The following is a 25,136-nucleotide window of genomic DNA, read 5'->3' on the forward strand; positions in this document are numbered from 1 at the left end:
TTTTTAATACTGAAATTAATTAAGAGTAATAATTCTAACCAGGCTTCTATAAATTAAGATGTCAACTGAAATCCCCAGAGCAAACACTAAGAAAATAATTCCAAAAAAGTATAGTAAAAGAAACAAGAAGAAAATTTAAATGGTACACAAGAAAATATATATTTCATACAAAATAAGGCAGTAATGAAGAAGCAAGAGACAAAGAAGTTGTGACATAGAGAACACAAATAGCAAAAGAGCAGAAATGAAGTCTACCTTACCAGTACTACATTAAATATAAATGAATTAAGCACTCCAATGAAAAGGCAAAGATTATCAGAATGAAAAAAGAAACAACACCCAACTATATGTTACCTACAAGAGACTCACTTAAGATACAAAAACACAGGGGCACCTGGGTGGCACAGCAGTTAAGCGTCTGCCTTCGGCTCAGGGTGTGATCCCAGTGTTATGGGATCGGGCCCCACATCAGGTTCCTCTGCTATGAGCCTGCTTCTTCCTCTCCCACTCCCCCTGCTTGTGTTCCCTCTCTCGCTGGCTGTCTCTCTCTCTCTGTCAAATAAATAAATAAAATCTTTAAAAAAAAAAAAAATACAAAAACACAGAGAAAGCAAAAAGAAAGAAAAACATATTCCATCAAACAGTGCTTGAAAGAGGTCTCGAAGGACTATACTATTATCAGGCAATACAGAGTTTAGGACAAAAATTGCTACCAGGGACAAAGAAGGACATTTTACAATGACAAAAGGGTCAATATATCAGGAAGACATCACATGCACCCCTAAACAGAGCCCCAATACATATGAAGCAAAAAGTGGAAGAACTGGAGAAATAAATAATTCAGCAGTATTAATTGGAGACTTCAGTATCACACATTTCAATAACTAACAACAGAATACAGATACTTCTCAAGTGCACATGGAACATTCTCCTGGACAGAGCACATGCTAGGCCATAAAATGAGCCTAAAACAAATTTCAAAGAACTGATATCATAGAACAAAGAAATTATGAAATCTATGATCATAATAGGATAAAATCAGATATCAATGACAAATAGAAATGAGAAAGTCACAAATAATGTAAGAATTTAACAAAACGCCTTTTACGAAGATGGCGCCAAAGCCTAAGAAGGAAGCCCCTGACCCTCCCAAAGCCGAAGCCAAAGCAAAGGCTTTGAAGGCCAAGAAAGCGGTGCTGAAAGACATCCACAGCCACAAAAAAAAAGATTTGCACGTCACCTACATTCCGATGACCCAAGACTCTGCATCTCCGAAGGCAGCCCAAATATCCTCAAAAGAGCGCCCCCAGGAGAAACAAGCTTGATCACAATGCCATCATCAAATTCCCCCTGACTACTGAGTCAGCCATGAAGAAAACAGAAGACAACAACACACTTGTGCTCATTGTGGATGTCAAGGCCAACAACACCAGATCAAACAGGCTGTGAAGAAGCTCTATGATATTGACGTGGCCAAGGTCAACACCTTGATCAGGCCTGATGGAGAAAAGAAGGCATATGTTCGACTGGCTCCCGACTATGATGCTTTGGATTTTGCCAACAAATTTGGGATCATCTAAACTGAGTCCAGCAGGCTAAATCTAAATATAAAGTTTTTCACCATAAAAAAAAAAGAATTTAACAAAACGCTCCTAATAACAAAGAGATCAAAGATAAAAACAAATGGGAAATTTAAAAAATACTTTGAGATGAATAAAAATGAACACAAAATGTACACAACACAGGATGCAGCTTCAGCAGTACTTATAAAGTAGTACTTGTATAGTACTATAAAAGAAATTTATAGGCAAAGATGTCTACATTAAAATAGAAGATACCAAATCAGTAACTTAATCTTCTGCTTTAAAAAACTGGGAAAGTAAACCAGCAAAAAGAAAATTATAATAAATATTAAAGCATAAATATATGAAATAGGAAATAGAAAAATAAAATCAACAAGCCAAAAGTTAGTTCCTTGGGGAAAAAAAAGTCAACAAATTTGACAAACCATTAATGTGACCAGAAAAAAAAAGAGAAGACTTGAATTACTGAACTTAGAAGATGAAAGAAGGCACATTACTAGCTCCCTTAGAATAAAAAGAACTACAAAAAAAACCCCACTATGAACTGTGTCAAACACTAGAACACTTAGAGAAAGTAGACAAATTCCTAGACTGACACAAACTACCAAAACTGATTCAAAAAGAGACAAAATCTGACTAGACCTATAACCAAGAGATTAGATTAGTAATCAAAACATATCCCTAAAGCAAAGCCCCAGACTACATGGCTTCACGTGTAGTAAATTCTAACAAATATTTAAAGAAGAATTAGCACCAATCATTCACAAAATCTCGTGAAATACAGATGAGAATGGAGGAAACTGGGAGGGGGGAAGCAGAGAGGAGAGAAAGAAAGGAACTCTGTACTTTCCAGCCAGTTTTTCTACATCTAAAAATACAAAAAATAAAGTCATTAATTTAAAAAAAAAGATATAATACCTTCTAAAACTGGAAAAAGGGGGAGGGAACATTTTCCAATTCATTCTATGGGGCAAATATAATAATAACACCAAAACCAGGAAAAAGACATCACAATAAAAGGTAAGTACAGACCAATATTCCTTATGCATCCAGCAGCATATAAAAAGAGTTATACACCATGACCAAGGGGAACTGATCCCAAGAATGCAAGGTTGGTTTAATATCTGAAAATCAATTAATGTAATACAATATATCAACAGAATAAAAACCACGGTCACATAATCATCTCAACAGATGCAGAAAAAGTACTTAACAAAATCCAACATTCTTTCATGATAAAAAACACTTGTCAAACTTCTTCAACCTCATAAAGTCATATACCAAAAAAAGCCACAGCTAACAACACTGAAAAACAAAGCTTTTCTCCTGAGATCAGGAACAGGGCAATGCTGTTCCCTCTCACCACCTCTATTCAATATTATACTGGAAGTTCTAGCCTGGGCTTTTAGGCAAGAAAGAAGAATAAAAGGCATTCACATTGGAAAAGAAAAAGTAAAGTATCTCTTTTAGCAGAGGCCATATTTTGTACACCATCTAGGGACTTCAGCAAGGTTGCCAAATTCAAGACCAGCATTTTAAAAATCAATTGTATTTCTATATATTAGCAACAAACCATCTACAATTGAAATTAAGAAAAAAATCTGCTTTTAATAGCATCAAAAGAATAAAATACGGAGGAATAAATTTAACAAAAAAGTGCAAGACTTGTCCACTGAAAACTACTAAGCAATTGTTTAAAGTCAATAAAGACATTCCATGTTGATGGATTGGTAGACTTAATGTTTTTAAGATGGCAATATTCCCCAAACTCAATATAAACTCAGTTCCTATCAAAATCCCAGAAATTTTTCCCAGAAATTGAAAAATGCACCCTAAAATTTGTATGGACATGCAAGACATCCAGAATAGCCAAAACAATCTTGAGAAGAAGAATAATCTTGGATTTCAAAACTTACTACAAAGCTATCAGTGAGGTACTAGTAGAAGGACAGGTATATAGATCAATGGAATAGATCTAAGAATACAAAAAGAAATCCTTACATTAATGATCAACTGATTTTCAACAAAGGTACATAAAATTTCTAAAAACGACAATGAGATACCCATTAGGATGGCTATTACCAAAAAATAAAACAAAACAAGAACACAAAATAACAACTGTTGGCACTGCTGGTAGGAATGCAAGATGGTACAACAGCTATGGAAAACAGTATGGTGGTTCCTCAAAAAATTAAACATAACAGTATATAATCCAACACATCCACTTCTGAAACCTAACGAAAAGAACTGAATGCAGGGAATGTAGAAGAGATCTGTATATTCATTTTCACAGCAGCATTAGTCACAACAGCCAAAAAGTGGAAGCAGTGTCCATCAACAGAGGAACGGATAAACAAAATGTGATATATACATACAGTGGAATTTTATTCAGCAATACAAAGGAATGACTCATGGTATAATATGGTAGAACTTTGAAAATATTGTAACTGAAAGAAGGCAGTCAAGAAAAAGTTACATTGTGCGTGATTTGCATGATATGTCCCAAAACAGGCAAATCCATAGAAATAAAAAGTAGACTAGTGGTTGCCAGGGGTTAGGTAGAAGAAAGAAATAGTGACTGTTTATGGATACACGGATTCTTTTCGAATGTTCTAAAACTTGATAGCAGTGACAGCTACACAACTTTCTGAATATACTTAAAACAACCAAACTTTTCGGGGCGCCTGGGTGGCACAGCGGTTAAGCGTCTGCCTTCAGCTCAGGGTGTGATCCCAGCGTTATGGGATCGAGCTCCACATCAGGCTCCTCCGCTATGAGCCTGCTTCTTCCTCTCCCACTCCCCCTGCTTATGTTCCCTCTCTCGCTGGCTGTCTCTACCTCTGTCGAATAAATAAATAAAATTAAAAAAAAAAACTAAACTTTTCACTTTATTTATTTGAGACAGAAAGCACGAGTGGGGGGAGGGGCAGAGGGAGAAGCAGACACCCTGCTGAGCAGGAAGCCTGACATGGCTCAATCCCAAGACCCTGGGATCATGACCTGAGCCGAAGGCAGACGCTTAACCAACTGAGCCACCCAGGTGCCCCAAACTGTTCACTTTAAAGGGGATATGGTAAATTATAAAAACATGAAAATTATGGTATAGGAATATTTCAAGAAGGCTCTTATTTAAAAAACAGAAACAGAATGCTACAAAATGGGACCATACAATCGGAACAAGAAAGGAAAAATTTTTAAATCAAATACCCAACAGAATGGTTGGAAGATGAATTTGAGAAAATCTCCCAGAAGACAGAGCAAAATTATAAAGATAGAAACAGAGAAAAAATAAAATCAGAGGACTGGTCCAAGTGATCATAATATATTATATTTACAAATGTAAGTTCTATATTTATACACTACTCACATTTACAAACTACTTATATTTATAATAGTTATATTCTTAAAGAAACTTGCCCAGAAGAAGTTCCAGATGGAAAAGCCCTCCACGTGCACTACACAAAAAATGAAAATGGTCTCGTATAAGACCCATCATCATAAAGTTTCAAACTCTGGGGACAAAGAAAATCAAAGTTATCTACATAGGATGAAGAATCAGAATGGCTTTAGAATTCTCAGTAGAAAGACTGAAAGCTGGAATGACGCAATGGGGCAGTAGCTTTAACATTCTGAATGAGGGGGCGCCTGGGTGGCTCTGTCAGTTAAGTGTCTGCCTTCAGCTCAGGTCATAATCCCAGGGTCCTAGGAGCAAGTCCCACATCAGGCTCCTTGCTCAGCTGGGAGCCTGCTTCTCCCTCTGCCTGCTGCTCCCCCTGCGTATGGGGTGTGTGTGTGTGTGTGTGTGTGTGTGCGCGTGCTCACGTGCTCTCGAGATCTCTCCCTGGCAAATAAATAAATAAAATCCTTAAAAAAAAATTATTTTAGCCACCAGATAGACAAGACTCAAATAACAACCAAACGCATGGCCCAAAAGCGAAATTCCAGCTCCTCCCAAGTGAAGCAGATGAAAGGGCAAGTCTCTCCCCAGCTGTGAAATGGAAAAAGGAGCTGCACCTCAAAGCACATTATTGATCTTAGCGTTTACGTCACTTAGCTGATGTTATCAAGGCATTCTTTTCATCATATATTTCCTAGAGATATAATTAATCTTCTCAAATACAGCACTCACTCAATGGACAAACTCTTAAGAGGGCAGCATGTTTACTTCAGGATGAAACGCAAGTTTCAGAAAGCACCAGGCATATCCCACGCTACTTTATCAATCCTGTGGCATCTCGCTAGGCTGAAAATCTATCAGGCTCATGTAACAGCAAAACATATATATGTAAATGACACAACAGAAGTCTAGAATATTCAAGTATTCCTGTCAGCCACTTGGAGCCACAAATAGCAGACAATGAATTTTCCAAACAACGACAGGATTCTTCCAAAGCCTCGTTCTGTTTGTAGGGGTCCCTGGCAAAATCAAAATAAAGGTGGCAGCCAATGGCTCTGACCCTCACAGTGCTAGGTAAATGTCTTGTAATAAATACAAAGAAACAGGAAGTTTTGGCTTCACCAGAGTAATGCCTTTGAAGCACCAACAGGCTCCTTCTCCAGGCACCGTGTCTACCAGAGTTTAACAGTGACAGCTGTGAAGGATGTGGGCCCATTTCCCTAGGACTACCTTCTCCACGTGGTCTACAAATTTTAAGGATTTTAGGTCACATGAGATATCAGAAGCCTCATTCCCATTCACAAAGGCCCAAACTCTTCTGCAACTTCTTTTCATTGAAAGAAAGAAAGAAAGAAAGAAAGAAAGAAAGAAAGAAAGAAAGAAAGAAAAAAAGAAAGAAAAAAAAAAAAAAAGAAAGAAAGAAAGAAAAGAAAAGAAAAGAAAAGAAAAGAAAAGAAAAGAAAAGAAAAGAAAGAAAAAAGAAAAAAGAAAAAAAGGGGGGGTGGTAGTATAAAAACCCATCACTGGGAGTCTGGATGAGAAGGGCTCTGGCTGGCCTTAACTGCCCCTGGGAGCCTTACCTAAATCGCCCTCTGTGTTGGGGTCCCCAAGCCCACACCAGGTTTAATGAGTGGCTGGGAAGACTCAGGGCTCAGCGCACACTCACACTCATAGCTACCACTGTCATACTTAGGACACTCTGAGAAACCAGCAAAGAGAAAGGTACATGGGGTGAGGTCTGCAGGAAATCAGGCACAAGCTTCCTAGAGCCCCTCCCAGTGGAGTGGAGTCACAGAAAACATGTTTAACACCCCCAGCAACAAGCTGTGACAATGACAACACATGTGCTGTGCTGTCTCCCGGGGCTCTGCTGGGGCTGGTCATGCAGACAGACACCCCCTGGGGTAGCACTTACCAACATGCCAGACTCCCAGAAGGAAAGCAGGTGTTCAGTGTAACACCCACTGCTAGGGCACAGGGAGCCACTCTTGCCCACTCTTTGGCAATGGTGGGAGCACCCACCCAGATCAAAGCTTCCAGTGCCAGCCCAGGGCCAGCCTTGCAAGCCAGCCTCCCCAAGGACAGGAGTCTCCTCTGAGCACTCCTCTCTCCAGATCTCAGTGTCACCATGTCACCTCCCAGACCTACAGGCTTGCTACAGCAGCCTTCAGACAGGACGAAGATGTCCCATCAGGTGAGATGGTTTGCTCATGGCCTAGGGCCACTGCAAGCTACACAGCCTGGTGAGGCCACCCCCGGAGCAGGGCTGTCTTATAGCTGGTCTTCCCAACGATGATGCTGACGTCATGAGTAAATAGTCAACTCCCTCCAGGCCTGCTCTCCCTGCACACATGGGCTCTCCAATTTTCCCTAGGACACGGTGTAGGGTTTTGGTCTTAAGTTCGTCTTTCTCCTAAGTATTCTCCCATATACTCAAAGACAAGAAAGCTGAGGTTCAAAAAACACAGGAACAAAATAAGTCTATTCTCACAGATTACCTGTTATAAAAACTATGAACGAAGATGAAAAACATGAAAATAGTTTTATCCCCATCTAATTATCTTGCACACAGCTCAGGGGCCATCGTGAGAGCAACCCTGGGGTCAGAAAGGACTCTCAACAACACAGAGTGTAGCCCCACTTGCCTGCTCACAGAACCCGTACTTTAGGGTAAGAGGCCCATTTCCATCATAGCCAATTACGGGACATCAAGACAGAGGATTTCAATATATTTCAAAATCCCAACCCATATCTGGACTCCCAATACTCTGTAAACTCTTGTAAAATGGGGCAGAGAAAATTAAAAGGGGAGTCAGAAGAACAGGGCTTCCCTCTGAGCTCTGACTCGTGCTGTGTGCTCTCCCAAGTCACTTCATGTCTCTGGGCCTCTGCTGTCTCCAGGGACACGGTGACAGGCTCAGACAAGCTGCTCCAGAAGCCCAGGACACATGTACCTTCCCAGGACTTGCACACTACTCTCTCCCTTAAAGGAATGGGGCAGAGCACAAAGCATTTAAGATTTCTCCGCCATAGGTAAAATTATAGACATCCAGTTGTTCATTTTTTTTAAACGTTGACTATCACAGAGACATCCGTGGACTCACGTGATCTTGGATCTGATAAGACGCAGATGCCCTTGCATTGGCCTCTACATATTGAGACTGGCAGAACACTACCATTTCAAAGATGCTTCCAGAATTATTACTTCTTTATTTCTATCCAGACTCATTCTGGAAAGGCTTCATTAATTCAAACAAATATATTCTAAGCACCAACTACACTAGGTACTTGAGGCAAACAAGATATAGAACTACATGAGCCAAAAGAATGCTGCATTTTTCAATACCAGTCAATTTTAAACATGCTTGTAAAATCAATACATGGCACGAGATGTGGCGAGATGTCTGGATGACAGTCCTCCTTTTGAGGAAGTCAAATGGGAGGGGTCCCAACACAGGATCTGGGCAAGATCTCCGACCACCAATCCTCTAACTACGTATTCTTTGAATATAATCACCATCATAAATTGAGTAGTGCAAACCAGGAGCTTAACTGAAGGAAGAAGACGGGAAGAAGAGCAGAAGGAAGGAAGACAGTCTGAACTCACCGGGACTGCGGCAATCCTTTTTTACTGAGGTCTGCCCTCACACGTTCTCCCACGTGTCTGTAAATCTCCACTAAGCTGTTTATTGCTGCGTCTCGAACCTAGATGTAAAAGAAGAGATCTTACAGCTGCTCTGTGTCAGTCCACAGCGCTTCCTGCTAGGACACAAAAGGCCGTACGCCACCCCAAGTTTATCACCAATCTACCAACGCAACTGCCATACAATCCCTTATGGACGTTTGACTAGACAAAGCCATGCTGCCGGTACAATCCCAAAGAGGAAATTCGGGTCCCCTCCCTGTAGACGTGTTAAAGTCCAGATCCCTTTAGTGCTTTCAATTCTTTCAGAGGATGTCAGGAATCCAAAATTTTCGGATCATCTTCCCAAAACAGAAAATACTACAAATAAATGAATTATGCTAAAAACAAAACTCCATGTAAAAAGCATTCTAGATTGAACTCAATAAAATACTTAGCAAACAACAAAAATGGGTAGTAAAGGCCATAATACATAGAGCCCTGTATTTAAGAAGCTAATAGTCCTAAAAGGAGATGGGGGGGAGGGTAGTCCATAAATTTTACATTTAATGCAGAGCAGGATGTAGTAAACATCATCCAGGAGTATAAAGAGCTCACACAGCTTAGGGAAGGGAGCAAGCACACTAGACAGTACCGAGGAACATTTTCTGGAAGAGGAAGGAACCACTTAAAATGTGCTTAGGAGACAGCATTTTACTAGGACAAGATGGAACGAGACAAGTTCCACACAAGGTACAGCCTGTGTGCAAAGGCGCGAATGCAGAGCTGCACGGCACGTGCTGCAGGAAGAGCAAGTAAGCAGGTGGCCAACACAAATAGGAACCAAGAGAAGAAAGCAGCAATAAATAAGGCTTAAGAAACAGAACAGATTTAAAACAAAAACAGGGAAATCTGAATATGGATCACACATCAAACATTACCATTATTAGCAATGTTAAATTTCTTAGAGGGGAGAATAACAGGTAGTTGAAAATATCTTTGTTATTGAGAGATATACACTGAAGTATCTCAGAGCAAAAATATCACATCAGAGCAAAAATATCATGGTTCAGGAAAAAAGTGTATTTCTGTGTGTGGGTACGTGTCTACATACAAGGAGAGAGAAAACAAATGCGACAAAAATGTTAACTGGTAAATACGGATGTTAATACTAGTCCTACAATTTTTCTATAGATTTAAAATTTTGCAAATAAAAACATGGGGGGAAAAACTTTCAGTATACCCTGGAACTAAGGCCAGCCTGTGAGGGTTCGGAGGAGTGAAGACAGGTACTTACTTCAGTAGGCAAAGACAGGGGAGCAATATGATTTTGTATTTGGTCTCAAACAATGACATGAAAATAACAGAACAGAAGACAGAGGAACGAAGTAGGGATGGACACAACAATTTACAATTCTCAATACTGCAGGCTACTCTTGATTTAACAGCATTATAGGTTATAGGACAGGTAACTTCACCAATCATTTTCCCCTTAATGGTGGAAAAGGGCAAGCCTTATGTTATAGACTGAATGTTTGCATTCTGCCCCCACCCAAATATGTTGAAGTCCTAACTCCCAGCATGACTGAATTTAGAGACAGGACATATAAGCAGATAACTGAGGTTAAACAAAGTCATAAGCATAGGGCCCTGACACAACAGGATTGGTGTCTTTGTAAGAAAAGACACCCACAAGCTGGCTCCATTCTCCACATGGGCACAGAGAAGTCAGGTGAGCACAGAGAGAGGGAGCAGTCTGCAAACCAGGAAGAGACCCCCCTTCCAGAACCAGACGATGCTGGCACCCTGAACCCAAACTACCAGGTTTCAGAATTGTGAGAAATGTATTTCTGTTCAAGCCACCGGTCTATGGTATTTTGTTATGGTGGCCCAAGCTGACTAATACAGATTATCAGTTTATTTGGGAAAAGAAAGACCTTCTGAATTTAGGTACCATTTTTATATGGAAACATGCATATATTACACAAGCTGTTAATGCCACTGTGTCTTGAAGATGACCTGGCTCACCTTCTAACGATGACATTTGCTTAGAGCCCATTACCTTAATGAGCAAGCAACATCCTGTCCCACTTAAAAAGTTTGGACCGTTAGAACTTTACAGGATTTAATGGAAAAATGACCAGTCTTTGATTCTAAGTATACCTGAGTACCTCCTTGGCCATTTAGGAACTGTGTAACCCTGGATCAAATATATAAAGTATTTTAGTCTCAATTTTTTTTTCTAAAGATTTTATTTATTTATTCGACAGAAAGACAGCCAGCAAGAGAGGGAACACAAGCAGTGGGAGTGGGAGAGGAAGAAGCAGACTCCCAGTGGAGCAGAGGAGCCTGATGTGGGGCTCGATCCCAGGACTCTGGGATCACACCCTGAGCCGAAGGCAGACGCTTAACGACTGCGCCACCCAGGCGCCCCTGTTTTAGTCTCAATTTTCTCCTCTGCGAGCTGAGGGCTGCTTTGACAGCTAGAAAAAATAACAAATTCATTCAACAAATATCTGAGTGTCTACTAGATGCCGAACTAAAGTGCCTCCATGGCCCAGGCAGGGACCTCGATACATGGGTGGAGCTGGGTGGTATATGACGACAAATGGCTCTGGCCGGGGACCCTGCTGGCAGAAAGAGGGAAAATGGAGGGTCAGGCAAACAGGCCGCCGTCACCCAGACTTGGAGGAATATAGGTGCCACATCTAATCTTTCGAGAGAAATCGGGAATACACATCTTCCAAACATAAGAACAGCAACTCTTAAACATAAAACTAAAAAGTGCAGACACACACACACCGCATTAGGCTGCAATTAGGTGTCAGGCCAGCAGTTTGGAACCTACATGTTGTGTGTATAAAACACTCACCACAAGGCTAGTGGAAATAGTATATCTACATCTTCTAAACCAATATTCTTAGCCTTTGAAAGTCATCATTCCTCAGGCTTCCACAGCTCTAGGGGCAGACAGCATTGGAGGGTCTGAAACTCCCTCCACTCAGGAAATACAGCAGAACACACTCTCTTCGTTTTCTTTGGCCCTACACAGTGCTAGGCTCCAACTGAGAAGGGAAGTACTGTAAAAGCAACTCAGGCTGAAGGCACGACGTAGCACTCACTTCTAACACAGCCACGTGGGCCCCACACTGCTTCTGTCCACCCTCATGCTCGCCATTAAAAAGGAACCCCAACATTTCAGGGCATCGGGACTACAAAAGAGCCCCAACACATTAAGCGCTACCTGGCAGGCCTGAGTTGAATGCTCCACAGAATCTGAGGTCTTCAGATCTGCGACCTCCCTCGCAGGACCATTGTTTACTGGGATAAGGAGGAGGCTAGCCACCTACTGGGGCCCACAATAGGAAAGACTAATGAAAAGATTACAATAAAGTCAAGAGCACAGGCACATGCAATAGATATACACACCCCAAGAGGAGGAATGATTCAGTGCGTTAGTAGCAGAGAATCGGGTGGTAAACTTCCCTGGCAGGAGGGTTCTGGGAGATGTGGACTGTGAGTGTCTGCATGTGCATGCATACGTGTGCAAATAAACACTCCTAAGGCAGATGTGGATCAACGGATGACTGACTGAGTGCACGGTCTGCAGTACTCCAGCCCTGTCTGCGACAGACGGCCCAAAGCTGCCCACTGAGTGCCAACCTCACTGTGCCCCAATGCTCGGTGTCCCGGAGGCCCACCGTGCGGACTCACGTCACCCGAGTGGCCAGCGACAGCACCTGAGTTACAAACAAGGAATTTCAGGGGCGCCTGGGTGGCTCAGTCGTTAAGCGTCTGCCTTCAGTTCAGGGCGTGATCCCAGGGTCCTGGGATTGAGCCCCGCATTGGGCTCCCTGCTCTGTTGGGAGCCTGCTTCTTCCTCTCCCACTCCCCCTGCTTGTGTTCCCTCTCTCGCTGGGTGTCTCTCTCTCTCTCTGTCAAATAAATAAAATCTTAAAAAAAAAAAAAAAAGGAACAAGGAATTTCAGCTCTCCAGGCTGGCTTTCCTGCTGGACTTAAGGATACACATGACAGCAGCAATCGCCTCAATAAAGGATTTTTTTTTGCCATAGAAAATGGAAACAAAACCAAAAAGGGAGAAAACGCAAAATAACCCATTTGGTTAACTTAGAATTTTTTTTTTAAGTTTCTTTTTAAATTAACATTGAAACCTAAAGCATGATTCAGTAAATTAAAACATCTAAAAATTCCACTTCCAGTGTCATATACTTTCAATGAAGGCTAGATAAAAGAGTGGGTGACAAGAGGAAAGCAGGTGCGATCAAAAGACCCGGAAAACCCACAGGCTACACAGAGGAAGGGCTGGGGATGGGAAAAGCAGCAGCAGAGACAAGAAAGGAAAGGGCAAAGCCAAGGAAGAAGGACAAGAGCTGGAGGGGCCCAGAGTTGCGGGGACCCGGGAGCCAGGGAAGGTAGAAGGCATGGAGGCACAACCTCTCTGGAGGTACGTTAGCAATCATCAGTAAAGGTTTAAAATGAGATGCCTGCCACGTATATTTCTTTGATAAGTTACTGTTCCAATTTTTGGCCCCTTTATCTAATGAGGTGTTTTTCTTATGAGTTTATATGACCTAATCATCACAATAAAAATGACTCTCAGTGATAAATAGAACGGAACCCATGGGAGAACTGGCAGTTCTGAAGCCCAGGCTTGGAAAGTTCTGTGATCTGCCTGGTGACTGCCCACGGATTACCAGCTCTTCTCCTACCCCTACACTAAGGAAGTGGTGCTTTGGTGTTTGGTTTCTGCATTCATATAAGAATCGACATAAAATACCATCCGCACATCGTTAGGACTCGAAGAATTTCACACACCAGTGTGTTACATACACCAGAGTGGGCACCACCCAAACAAAACACAGGAAGTTTCCATCCCCTCAGAACAGGTACCTCAGGCCCTTTCCAATCAATCCCCCTACCCCAAGAGGCACTGCCTGACTGACTTCAATCAGCACTGATCACTCTTCCCAAGCCCACCCCTTTTTGGCTGGAGAGTGGGTGACAAGAGGGACAGTATCTTGGAGGCTGGTCCGGATGACATCACTTTATAGACTAGCAAGGCCTCAGCCATATAGAGAACAGGGCAGCAGGACCACCACATTCACCAATGATATCTTATAAATGCTGAAGGGCATTAACGTTAATTATCTGGAACATTAATCAGAGCATTATAAACATGAATAGAGTCCCACCCACATATCAGGTACACACAGAACACCAGAAGGCATCCTAATGGTCTAGGTCTATAACCAGTTTATCACCAGTTTATCACTCTTTATCACTAAAATACACTCACCTGGCTGTTTGGATCTCCAAGTAAATTACATATATGTGGCACGATCTTGCTTAGTGTTAAAGTATGTGCTCCAGAGCTGAAAACAAAAGGAATGCTTTACTGTTGGTGAGAACAAAGAAAAGAAACTCCCCACTCCCTCTCTCGCCCCAGGGCCTTATCGCCCCCTCACACCTTGGCTCCCTTTCCTTCCCATTTTCCCCATCTTCTGCCCACCTGCTTCCAAAATAAGTGCCACGAAGACCCGCCCCTCTGCAGAGAGCTCAAAACCTTTCATGCTGCTCGCTGACAGGCCTTCTCCCCGGCACTCAGGCTCTGGCTCCCAACCTGCAATGCCAAGCCGAGGCCCAGCCTTTCCCGCAGTCTTGCCGGCCTCACACGCGGCTGCCCCTGCATTATTATTCTGTCCTGCAGCAGCTCCTATTTCGCCCAACTCAGTGCTCTCAATGAAACTGCAAGTCCCTTGAGGGTCTCCCTCGCATAACCTGTGCACAGCTGATGCTCAGTTAATGAGTGCTCGGTGGGAGGACCCTGACACAGTGGCCGCAGAGGGTTCCAGCTAAACCCTGCCCTGCTGGCAGCACGGAAGTCACTGACCACTTTTCGCCGTCATAAACACCCGCACAAACAGCCCTTGGGAATACAACTCTCTCCGGTAATTTGATGACTTCCTTAGGGTACATTCTCAGGAGTGAAACCACTGTGATCAAAAACTAACATTTTTAAAAACATACAAGTTTGGGCAAATTTTTAATGGTACTGAAAAGGCTAACATAATGAGCGGAAAAATTTACAAGGTGACATAAACATTATTATCCCAGTTTTGTTTTTGAAAATAATGTACCTTGCAGGTTGGACTAAAAATACACTACCAATTAACCATGATTGTGTGAAGGTGGTAGAAATATACCAAATCATTATTTTCTCCCTGATGTAAATTTTCTGACATATACAATATCACTTTTATAATCAGAAAAGGTGACTTGTCATTTTTCAATTTTCAAAATGTCTCTCCTACAAATAAGCACGTGAAGAAATCTTCAACATCAACAGTCATTAAGAAAATACAAATTAAGACCACAAAGAGATATCACTACACGGCAATCAAAATGGCTAAAATAAAAAACCGAACACTCAGTGCTAACAAGAATATGTAAAACTGAATCATTCACACATTGCTGGTGGGAATGTAAAACGGCAGAGAAAACTCTGGAAAAGAGTTTGGCAGATTCTTTAAAATGAAACCTACCGGATGACCCAGCAATGGCACTCTTGGGCACCAACCCAAGAGAAATGCAAGCGTACATGCTGCAGGAACACGTACGTATGCGTTCACAGCAGCTTTGCTTGTAACAGCCAGAAACCAGAAACTATTCAAACATTCTGCAACAGGTGAACGGTGACGCAAACAGCTACGTCTGTACCGTGGAATTCGACTCGGCAATAAGAAGATGAAGTACTGTTCAGGCAACCCCACATATGCAACCTCAAAGGAATTCTGCCGAGTGAAAGAAGTCAATCTCAAAGGCTCACATTCTGTATGATTCCATTTATATGACATTCTTGAAATAACAAAATCATAGAGATGGTGAGATCAGTGGTTGCGGGGAGGCGGGGCAGGGGGTAGCATGAGGGAGTCTGGCGTGCTGCACAGGTCTGTACCTCACTGGTGATGGTGGTTCCCTGGAGCTACACACATGACAGAATGGGGCAGAACTGCACACCCAATGGGTGTGTGTTGCCAGAGGAATCTGTATAAGCCCTGTGTGTTGCATCAATATTGATCTCTGGTGTTGGTAATGCACCACGGATATGCAACATGTAAAGAGTGAAGAATCATGGGGGAGGCGTGCACAGCACTTCCCAGGACATTTCTCTGCAACTTCCGGAAACCCATAGTCACTTCAAAACACAAAGTCTCAACTAACGATGCTCGGCCAAGGAAACCCTCAGGCCCCGCCCAGACTTACGCATTGAGTGTGGCAACAAGGCAGAGGCACGTGCCTTCCCGAGTCCGGAAATTCTTGTGCTTGAAGCCTCCCAGCATTCGGTCCCACACGTACTGTAGGTGACAGAAGACAGGTGAGCAGATGAGAAGCCTTTATTCAATACAGGGACAACAGAAGAGGGACCTCTCAGCAGGTGCCAAGTCAGCCCCAGCCTCAACCAGTCCATTTCGTCCTCTCAAGGATACTGAAAAATGGTAACTTGTATTTCTGTATCAAGTCAGAGTTTTTCCAAACACATTCCTTCATATAACTGCATTTAATTATCCCAACAGTTCTTAAAGGAAGGTGTAACCGTCCCCATTTCTTGGGGGAGGAAAGTAAGGTCAAGCGAGGCTTGGGTGACTTGCCAGAGAGCACACAGTCCTACTGTTCTCCTGCTCTAGAACAGCTGTCCCCACCTCATCCACAAGTCACACATCTGCTCATCCTTTAAGACAGTCTGGGCTTTACCTTCCCTGGATGGCTTTTTCTGATCCCCCCAGCCCCTCACCCCCCCCCAATACATTACACAGTTGGAGCCTGGAAGGGAGGGCTGTGTCCCTCTGTCCATCTGTCCCAGCAGCCCCAGCTCATTAGCAGATAGGAATGAGGGCTCCAGCCAGGCCTCCTGACTTCCCAGATACTACAACAACCTCTTTTCAGAGAAACTGAGTCAGTTACACAAACAAGCTCAAGAGTCTAATGGATTCAACCAAGCACTCAATACCCATGTTAAGTCCACTATTTTAGTCAAAGTATACCCTTTGCTATTTATTACTTTCTAAAACATCCTGTATGGGGAGGAGGAGGTGGGCAGGGACAGATAAAATGTTATGAAAATTTTCATGTGAAACACATCAGCTTAAAAGAAATTAAATCTTGGGACACTTGGGTGGCTTGGTCAGTTAAACCATCCTACTCTTGATTTTGACTCAGGTCATGAGATCAATCCCTGCAATGGGCTCTGCCCTGAGCGTGGAGCCTGCTTGAGATTCTCTCTCTCTCTCTCTCACTTGCTCTCCTTGTCCCTCTCCCCCTTCCACTTACACACTCTTGCTCTCTAAAATAAAAAATATATATAAACAGGTAAATATATAAAAAAGTAAATAAAAAATAAGAGAAATTAAGTCTTTTTCCCCCCCAGAGAAACAGCACTCTCGTGCTGGGAGAGGGGCACATGGAGAGGGAGAGAGAGAATCTCAAGCAGACTCCCCACTGAGTAAGGAGGCCAGTGCGAGCCAGACGCACAGGCCAGCACGGTGCACATGCCAGCGGGCCGCAGAGTGCCTCCTCGCCCTACCTGGGGATTAGCAGCTTGATCCATGATCTTCAGCAGCAGAGTTTGGTCTTGCTCTCGCACAGAGTCTTTAGCATCTCCCAGTCTGTCTATTAAACTTGGCAGCACTGAAAATCAAAATGCAAACTGATCAAATGAAAGCCTATGGGGGGGGGAGGGGGTCTGCAGTCACCAACTGGGTATTTCAATTACTGGGAAGACAAAATGTTGGCCTAAATGATGTACACCATTGTAGAACCACCAATCCTCACAGTTCTACTCTTTGCAGTGAAATCCATGGGAGCTTACTATAAGAATCTGCAAAATCCTTTGCATGGACACACTATTCTTCCTCTTCCTTAAACGACCTTCCTCTAGCCAGCTCCCAACACGTTTTTAAGCTGGTGAGATATTAAAAGGGATGTCAGTGGAAGACCCTGGCAGAAAGGAGTCAACACAAAAGGAAGTTTAGGTAAGAGAGGGCTCCAGCACATTCGCTGGGGGTAGAAGGAGCAGGCACTTATGACTCATTCTCTCATCTACACTGTGTCTCTAATTTTACAGAGTATACACACATGAATTAGAGTCCAGCTCCCCACCCCAGGTGTGGGCCATCAGCTAATGCTCCGAGGGCATTTACCGACCAGAAGTCAGTTTACTTTGCTCCTTCTAAGAGTCTATAAACTTTCTTTTACAAGAGACATCCGTGAACAATTCAACTAACTTATGAGGAAAATAGAATGCTATTAAAATAACAAATTTCTAAAAGGGAGGTTTTTATTTACAGATGGACAGTTAGTGCNNGAATGGGGAAAGAGTTCTTAACCTTATCTGAAACAGCACACTGACCAGAAAGTTAACAGAAATAACAAATACACATGTAGCAACCAAAACTGAGAAGTTCTGTAACGAAATCCTTATACAAACAGAGCTGCTTGGTGCTTATATTGTCACTATGAAATCCCAGAGGTCAGGAATTTAGAAATGACTAAATCATCTCTAAAACGAAGAAACCTGCTTATTTTTATTTCATTTTGCTGACATCGTTTTCCCTTCAAAGTAAAGAGCAGTCATTTAAGGGACACTTGTAACAACATTTATGACCAAAGTGAAAACAGAACACCTAGGATTTTGATCTGGAAAAAACACAGCTGCATTGGACTTGCAGGCCTTCTCAAAATGGGAAAGCAATGCCTCTCAAAACGGCCAAATATAATTTTGTCGGCACTAAAATGTGATAGCTGATGTTTGTAAGAATCTGTGTAAGAATAAAAGAATTAGCAGTAATACTGTGTAATAGAACACGAACGCTGGAAGAAGCCTGCAGAAAGGTATGGTAAAAACAAAAAGCGTGAACATGCCAGCAAGGTGCGGTGAGGTGGGTGGATCTGGGGTGACCCCGGGAGGAGAGGAGGACCAGTCGTGCAGCCCCAGCAGGTGGAGAGTGAAGGAGGACTTAAGGGATGGCTGGGAGGACTAAATCAAAAGGGTCTGTGCGGCGGGGGGTGAGGGGGATTGCTGGGTCGGAGGGTTGGGTACGGCTTAATGGAGGATCTGGGGAGACTGAGCGAAGGCTGGGTACTGGACGGTGGAGAATGTGGGGGCCCCACCTACCCACAGCTCACCTGTGCCAATCTGCGCCTTGAACCGATCCTGCAGCCGGGTGACCAGCGCGGACAGAATGTCCATGCCGAGAAGAACCACCTGCAAAGGGAAACACCGGGAACCCATTAGCCGCCGCCCTCGAGGCCCACGCTCTGGCCCACCAGCTCCCAGGACGCCCCCCCATTCCTGGCTCGAACGCAGTCCGACAGCCTGGAGAGCGCATGCCGACCGGCAGAATACACTGGTTGTCAAAAGGGCTGCTCTGATACACAAAGATCTGTTTATAGCTTAAATAGAAAATGGAAGGTAACATGAAACGAAATAAAAAACAGCCAGAGCGCGGGCAGATCCAAGGCGCGGGTGCAGCAGCGTGGAAGTCCGAGCCGCGGCCCCGCCCCCTACCGGCCCCGCCCCGGCGAGTAACGCGTATGCAAATTACTCGCAGCTGGTGCGTGGCCTTCTGGGTAAAACCAAGCAGCCTGTTCGCGACCTTCGGAAGCCTCAGAAAACAAGAAGTTGTTGATTTGCTTCGGCAGATGTGCTCACCATAGGTACACGAGCTACCAGGCGGTTAGGCCGGGAGTTGTGAATTAGTCACCCCAAGCCTACCCGGTACTGGCGCTTCCTGCTTGCAGCGCACGCACAAGCTCCATCAACCATCCTTTTCTTGGGGTTGCGCTACTGTCCAATGAGCGCATAGTGAGGGCAGTACTGCTAACGCCTAAACAACACGCTCGCATCAACTAAAGCTTGGCTTTATCTTGGTGCAATTTTTGGAAAAAAGAATAAACCTCTTTTCCACGACTTAGAAGTTCAAAAATAGTTTAACTATGCTTACAAAATTAAGCGTAATACCGTGTTGTATCACCAGAGGGTGCTACTATCTAATACCAACTTTTACTTTCACCGTTTTGAATACTTTTTTTTACACCGATTGTAACAATCCAGTTTGGTCCTTCCAATTATTGATCGTAACAGTAACAATCCAGTTTGGTCCTTCCAATTATTCAGTAGGTTGACCTACCTACTTAATAGACTGTAAATACTCCCCAAAATACATTAACAGAAGCGAGGTTTAATTCGTAAAACCCGCTTTTGCGCTTCAGTACGTGATTAGCAGAAACACTAAACCATGTTTTGTTTGAAAACCTATTAAGCCACCTTAAACATGACAGTCTTCCCTAGTACAAACCGTTTCTCAGTAGGAATTTTGCTCTGTGCAACTTTACTAAAACATGGTTCAAAACTGTAAGTGGAGTAGCCCAGTATCTTACAGAATAAATGAACAAAACTGAGGCAATGACAATAACCCTAACATCAAGCAATGTCATTATAATTCCTTTCATCTGTCTGCCCCTGCGTTTTGCAGCTTGTAAATGCAAAGACTGCAGGCCTTTCTATTCAGCTTGGAATCCACTGCTTCAAAACTGCTGAATCAGAACATAAACTGTCCTTGCAAGGGACTGGCACCTTGAAGATATCGAAGGAAATAATTCTAAAAAATTGTTATAAAGAGAACATTGGTTGGCAAACGGTTTTTTAAAAATATGTAATGGTATAAAACATTTAAAAATAGTGGCTTTACTTATCAGCTAAAGAGGATTTAGGTATCAAACTCTGCCTTCCTTCCAAAGAATACAGCATGGAAGGAAAGGGGAATAACTTTACAGTGGAGAAACCTGACAAACAGGGGCACAGGCCCCGCTCCTATCAGCAGTCACAAGTCATGTTGACAGCATATATGCTTGGTGTGGTGTGATTAAAATGACACTTTATATCTGTGCTACCTCCTCAAAACCCATAAGCCCAATTTAATCATGAGAAAAACATCAAATTCCCATAGAGAGAACATCCTACAAAATACCTGACCAGTACTGTCAAGGTCACCTAAAACATGGAAGTTCAAGAAACTGTCATAACCTAGAGGCGCACAGAGACACATGATGACTAAATGTAATGTGGTATCCTGGGTGGAATGCTGGAAGAGATAAAAGACAGTAGGAAAAAAGTGAGGAACTCTGAATAAACTGTCAAGACTTGAGTTAATAATGATGCATTGATATTGGTTTATTAATTATAACATCTACACCATACTAATGTTAGATGTCAATAGAGAGACTGGGTGTGGTGTACATGGAGACTCTCTATACCACCCTCATAATTTTTCTGTGAATCCAAAACTGTTCTAAGCACTAAAGCTTGTATTTTAAAAAGAGCAGCCCATCAATTAACTGGAACTGGCTTTTCCCTGATGAAATCCGAAGCATGAGTATGGTGGTCGCATCGCTGGTTGGAGGTGGGTGGGAGTGTTATTCATTACAAAAATACTAAGAATGCTGCCTTCAAGTTCTCACCACACCCCTGCATAACTCATTCAAGACTAAGGCGTACGAGGACAATTACACCTTCATTTTGAATGAATTCAAAATTCTGTCAGGTATCACAGCCCTTGTTGGTTAAGCTACCTGTGGAATTTGAGGGAACACAGACTTTCTTTCATCTTTTCCAGGATGGAAGTTTACTTGGTAGTTTTGACCAGTTCAGGCCTCGCTCAATTTAAAGAGTAAATTTCAAAACGTCTTGCCCAGACAGACTGGGGAGTCCAGAGACTCCCCAAGAAGCCTGGGTTGGCAGATGCGGCGAAGGCCCAGTGAAACAGGACAGGAGAGGACAGAAACAGTCCCAGGCACCTTCACAGCAGAATGAACGACACTCTGGAAAGAAGGAGAGGGGTTCATTTACAGTTGTCTAGTTCACACTGAGTCACAGCCCCAGTGGGCCAGGAAGGGAATCACCACCCACAAATGTTTATCTTCACAGCCCAGGCCCCGCTCCTATGTTTCCATTTCCGTACTGAAGAAGGGGATACATGAATAAAGTCATTGCCCAGGAGACCACAATTATTGGCTGTGAAGCCTCTATGTGCCCCAATTTCCTACCTGTAAAACGGGGACAAGAGAAACAGCTACCTCACAGATCGCTGTATGTGAAGTGTGTGATATAGGACGTGGTGCGTGGTACGGGCTAGCCTACACACCTGCTGGCTGTTATCACCAGCTCACTGTCACTGCCATCACCATGGACAACAGGTACCAACTGGTGCTCCGGCAGAGGTCTAGGATACCTGAAAAGGGACTTGGCTGGCAGACAAGGCTTCCCAGAAAGACTCACACTAAATGAGGCTACGTTTTGAAAAACCAGCCTTGCACCAAAGGAAGAGATAACCTCTAAGCGGAGGGAAGTGTGCGTGCAAAGGTGTGAGACGGCTGCCATGATGGGGAGAGCTGGAGCAGAGGGCAGTGCTGGGATGTCACAGGGGAGGCAGCTCAGACATGTCTGCAGGACAATGGGACAGCTACTGAAAAGCTGTACTGGTAAAGAGGGAGAGACAGGGAGCTGGAGATTTAGACAGGGCACAGTGACCAGCATGAGGAAGGCGGCCTGGGAGAGAAAGGGCAGAGGCAGGGAAGGGATCGGGCTCGCACCCAACACTTACGGCCTTTAATTTTCACTAAGCCATTAACTATGCATTACCTTCAAGCACCTCCTTCAATATTCTATTTCATTTTCTGAGTTTATGCTTGTTTCCACAGCAAAACTCCTTGAATAAGGAATACTGTGCCTTGTATTTCCTCAAAATTTCCCTACTATACAGCACAATAGTGGATTCATGGTAAATGGTCAATAAACCCCTACTACTATACAAAACAAAAACAAAAACAAGCTACTTTACTGATTAGTAATGAATTCATTTGTAATGGATGAGTTCTTAAGATCCAATACAATTCCTTTATCCTACAACTTTAAAAATGTGCTTTCAAAGGGAGTTAGTAAATTGCTAAGTAACTCAAACTAACCATCATGCTAAAAATAACTAAAAATGCTAAATTATAAAAGAACATCTGCTTGGAAACATCAGAGAATAAGGAAGGCAAAGAAAAGTTACCAGTTATGAAACATAAGTAAACTAAAATCCAGTGGGATAAGGTTGCAGCACATGATCCACTTTTGCCCTCGGGCCATTTAAACACTGGGAAGGGACAACCAAGACACTAAGAATTGCTTTCAATCACCACATGGGTCTAGGAGAAGAGAGGCTGGATTCCAGAGCCCTCAAAGGTTCATAGCCTGGATAGCCCCCTACGACGACTTGGGTTAGAAATCCAAATGGCTATACCTAATTGATTCTCTTGTATATTGACTTTGGGTTATCTGGTCTTGCTTAGCTCAGTTTTAAATTTTATAATATACCTGTAGATCTAGAGTGAATTGAAAGTAAAATAGTCTTCAGATAGACCACAGACCAGCTTCTAAGAATCTGGGTGGCCCAAAAAAATATCAATCCCTGACATCAGATGGAAATGATCTTAGCTTAGGTGGTGCCCTAAAGCCCTTGACAGATAAAAACCCAAATCACTTCCAGATGGAGAGAGCATCATCCTCTCTAGTCCTCAATTTACTTCTATGAACAATTTTCAAATACCATGTCCAAAACAAAGCCAGATAACCAGGCACACCCGACAACTATAACTGAAAACTAGCAAAAACACAGACACACATCAACTATGTACATGAAAATAACTAGAAACAGATTATTAAAATAATAATTCTGGGATGCCTGACTGGTTCAGTCAGTAGAGCATGCCTCTTGATCTCAGGGTCATAAGTTCAAGCCCCACTTTGGACACAGAGCTTACTTAGTAATAATAATAATAATTCTTACTATGTGTAAGAAGATAAAATATGTGATTAAAATTTGGGGGAGAGAAATTACAACTTTTAAAAACTGACATCAATTTTTGAAAGCACCAAATAATACCAGAATTCAGTATTCCATGGATAGGCTTTAAAAGCACACTGGACACTAAGTCTGCAGAAAAAAACAGAATGAAACACAAAGAGGCAAAAAGATGAAAAATTCAAAATAGTAGATAAGAGACAAAGGATACACAGAAAAGAACTAACAAGTTTAAATGGAGTTCAAAAAGGAGAGTGCAACAGCACACAGCTGACACCCATTTGGATCACTATTATAAAAGAGGAAGGAAGGAAGAAAGGAAGGGAATAACAAGTGTTGGGGAGGACGTGGTGAAATTAGAACTCCTGGCATACCACTGGTAGGAATATAAAATGGTTCAGTTACTGTGGAAAATGATATGGTGGGCCATCAAAGGATGAAACAAAATAACCATATGATCCAGCAATTCTACTTCTGGGTATACACCCAAAAGGATTTCAACAGATACTTGTACATCTATGTTCCTAGCACCATTATTCAAAATAGCCAAAAGGTGGAAAAAGCCAAATTTTGAACCAAGTGTCAAATTAACCACCATACTTAATGATGAAATACTGGGGGAAAAAAGGAAAAAAATTAAAAGTATAAAACAAAGAAGCAAAACTGTCATTATTAATGGAAAATATAACTAGAAAATCTAGAAGATATACAGGTATATTATAAAATTTAAAACTGAGCTAAGCAAGACGAAATAACACAAAGTCAATATACAAGAGAATCAATTACATTTCCGTACCAACAAACCAAAAAGAAATTTTTTGTTTCCATATTTAATTTCATAAAAATAAACACCTAGGAATAAATCTAGCCAAAATAAGTACTCAAAAAGCTATGGAACGAAATAGATAGATAGACAGATAGATAGATAGATAGATAGATAAGGAGATAGATAGATAGATAGATAGTAGATAGATAGATAGATAGATAGATAAGGAGATAGATAGATAGATAGATAGATAAGGAGATAGATAGATAGACATAGATAGATAGGCAGACAGGACTAAAATAAATGGAAAGATAAAACTACAGGTTGGAATCCTCAGTACTGTGAAATTTTCATTTCTCCCAAATTGATCTACAGTAAAATTTCACCCAAAATCCCAACTATGTATTTTTTAAAGAACTTCACAAGTTGGACACCTGGGTGGCTCAATCCATTAAGTGTCTGCCTTCAGTTCAGGTCATGATCCCCGAGTCCTGGGACTGAGCCCCACATCCAGCTCCCTGCTCAGCAGGGTGTCTGCTTCTCTCTCTGCCTCTGCCCCTCCACCTGCTTGTACTCTGTCCGTCTGTCTGTCTCTCTCTCAAATAAATAAAATCTTAAAAAAAAAAAAAAAAGAACTTCACAAGTTGATTCCAAAATCTATGTGTAAATGACAATGGCAAGACAAGAGGTGATAAAACTTGCTCCCACTTGGTATCAAGATTATAAAATGGCAATAATTAACGCAATGTGCTATCAGGTCAAGGAAAGACAAATATACCAACAGAAGAGAATAAAGAAACAAGACTCACGCATATATGGGCACTTAATTTATGATAAAGTGGGCACT

At 42.4% G+C, this 25,136-nt stretch overlaps 1 protein-coding gene and 1 non-coding gene across 2 annotated transcripts in view; one reads left to right on the forward strand and one right to left on the reverse strand.

Annotated features, from left to right (window-relative positions):
* CLASP1 (cytoplasmic linker associated protein 1) overlaps nt 1-25,136 on the reverse strand; it is a 262,476-nt gene that overhangs the window by 158,502 nt on the left and 78,838 nt on the right. The window contains exons 3-7 of the mRNA XM_040619053.1: nt 18,806-18,884; nt 17,205-17,308; nt 15,887-15,978; nt 13,920-13,995; nt 8,588-8,685 (exon numbers count right to left, since the gene is read on the reverse strand). Coding sequence (XP_040474987.1) covers nt 8,588-8,685; nt 13,920-13,995; nt 15,887-15,978; nt 17,205-17,308; nt 18,806-18,884 — 449 coding nt within the window. The remainder of the gene's footprint in view (nt 1-8,587; nt 8,686-13,919; nt 13,996-15,886; nt 15,979-17,204; nt 17,309-18,805; nt 18,885-25,136) is intronic.
* Nucleotides 19,441-19,566, forward strand: LOC121099954. The gene has a single exon (XR_005831679.1). It is a non-coding gene; the product is annotated as a U4atac minor spliceosomal RNA (small nuclear RNA).

This window comes from Ursus maritimus, unplaced genomic scaffold (assembly GCF_017311325.1).
Source record: "Ursus maritimus isolate PB19 unplaced genomic scaffold, ASM1731132v1 scaffold_1, whole genome shotgun sequence".
Taxonomy (NCBI): Eukaryota; Metazoa; Chordata; class Mammalia; order Carnivora; family Ursidae; genus Ursus; species Ursus maritimus.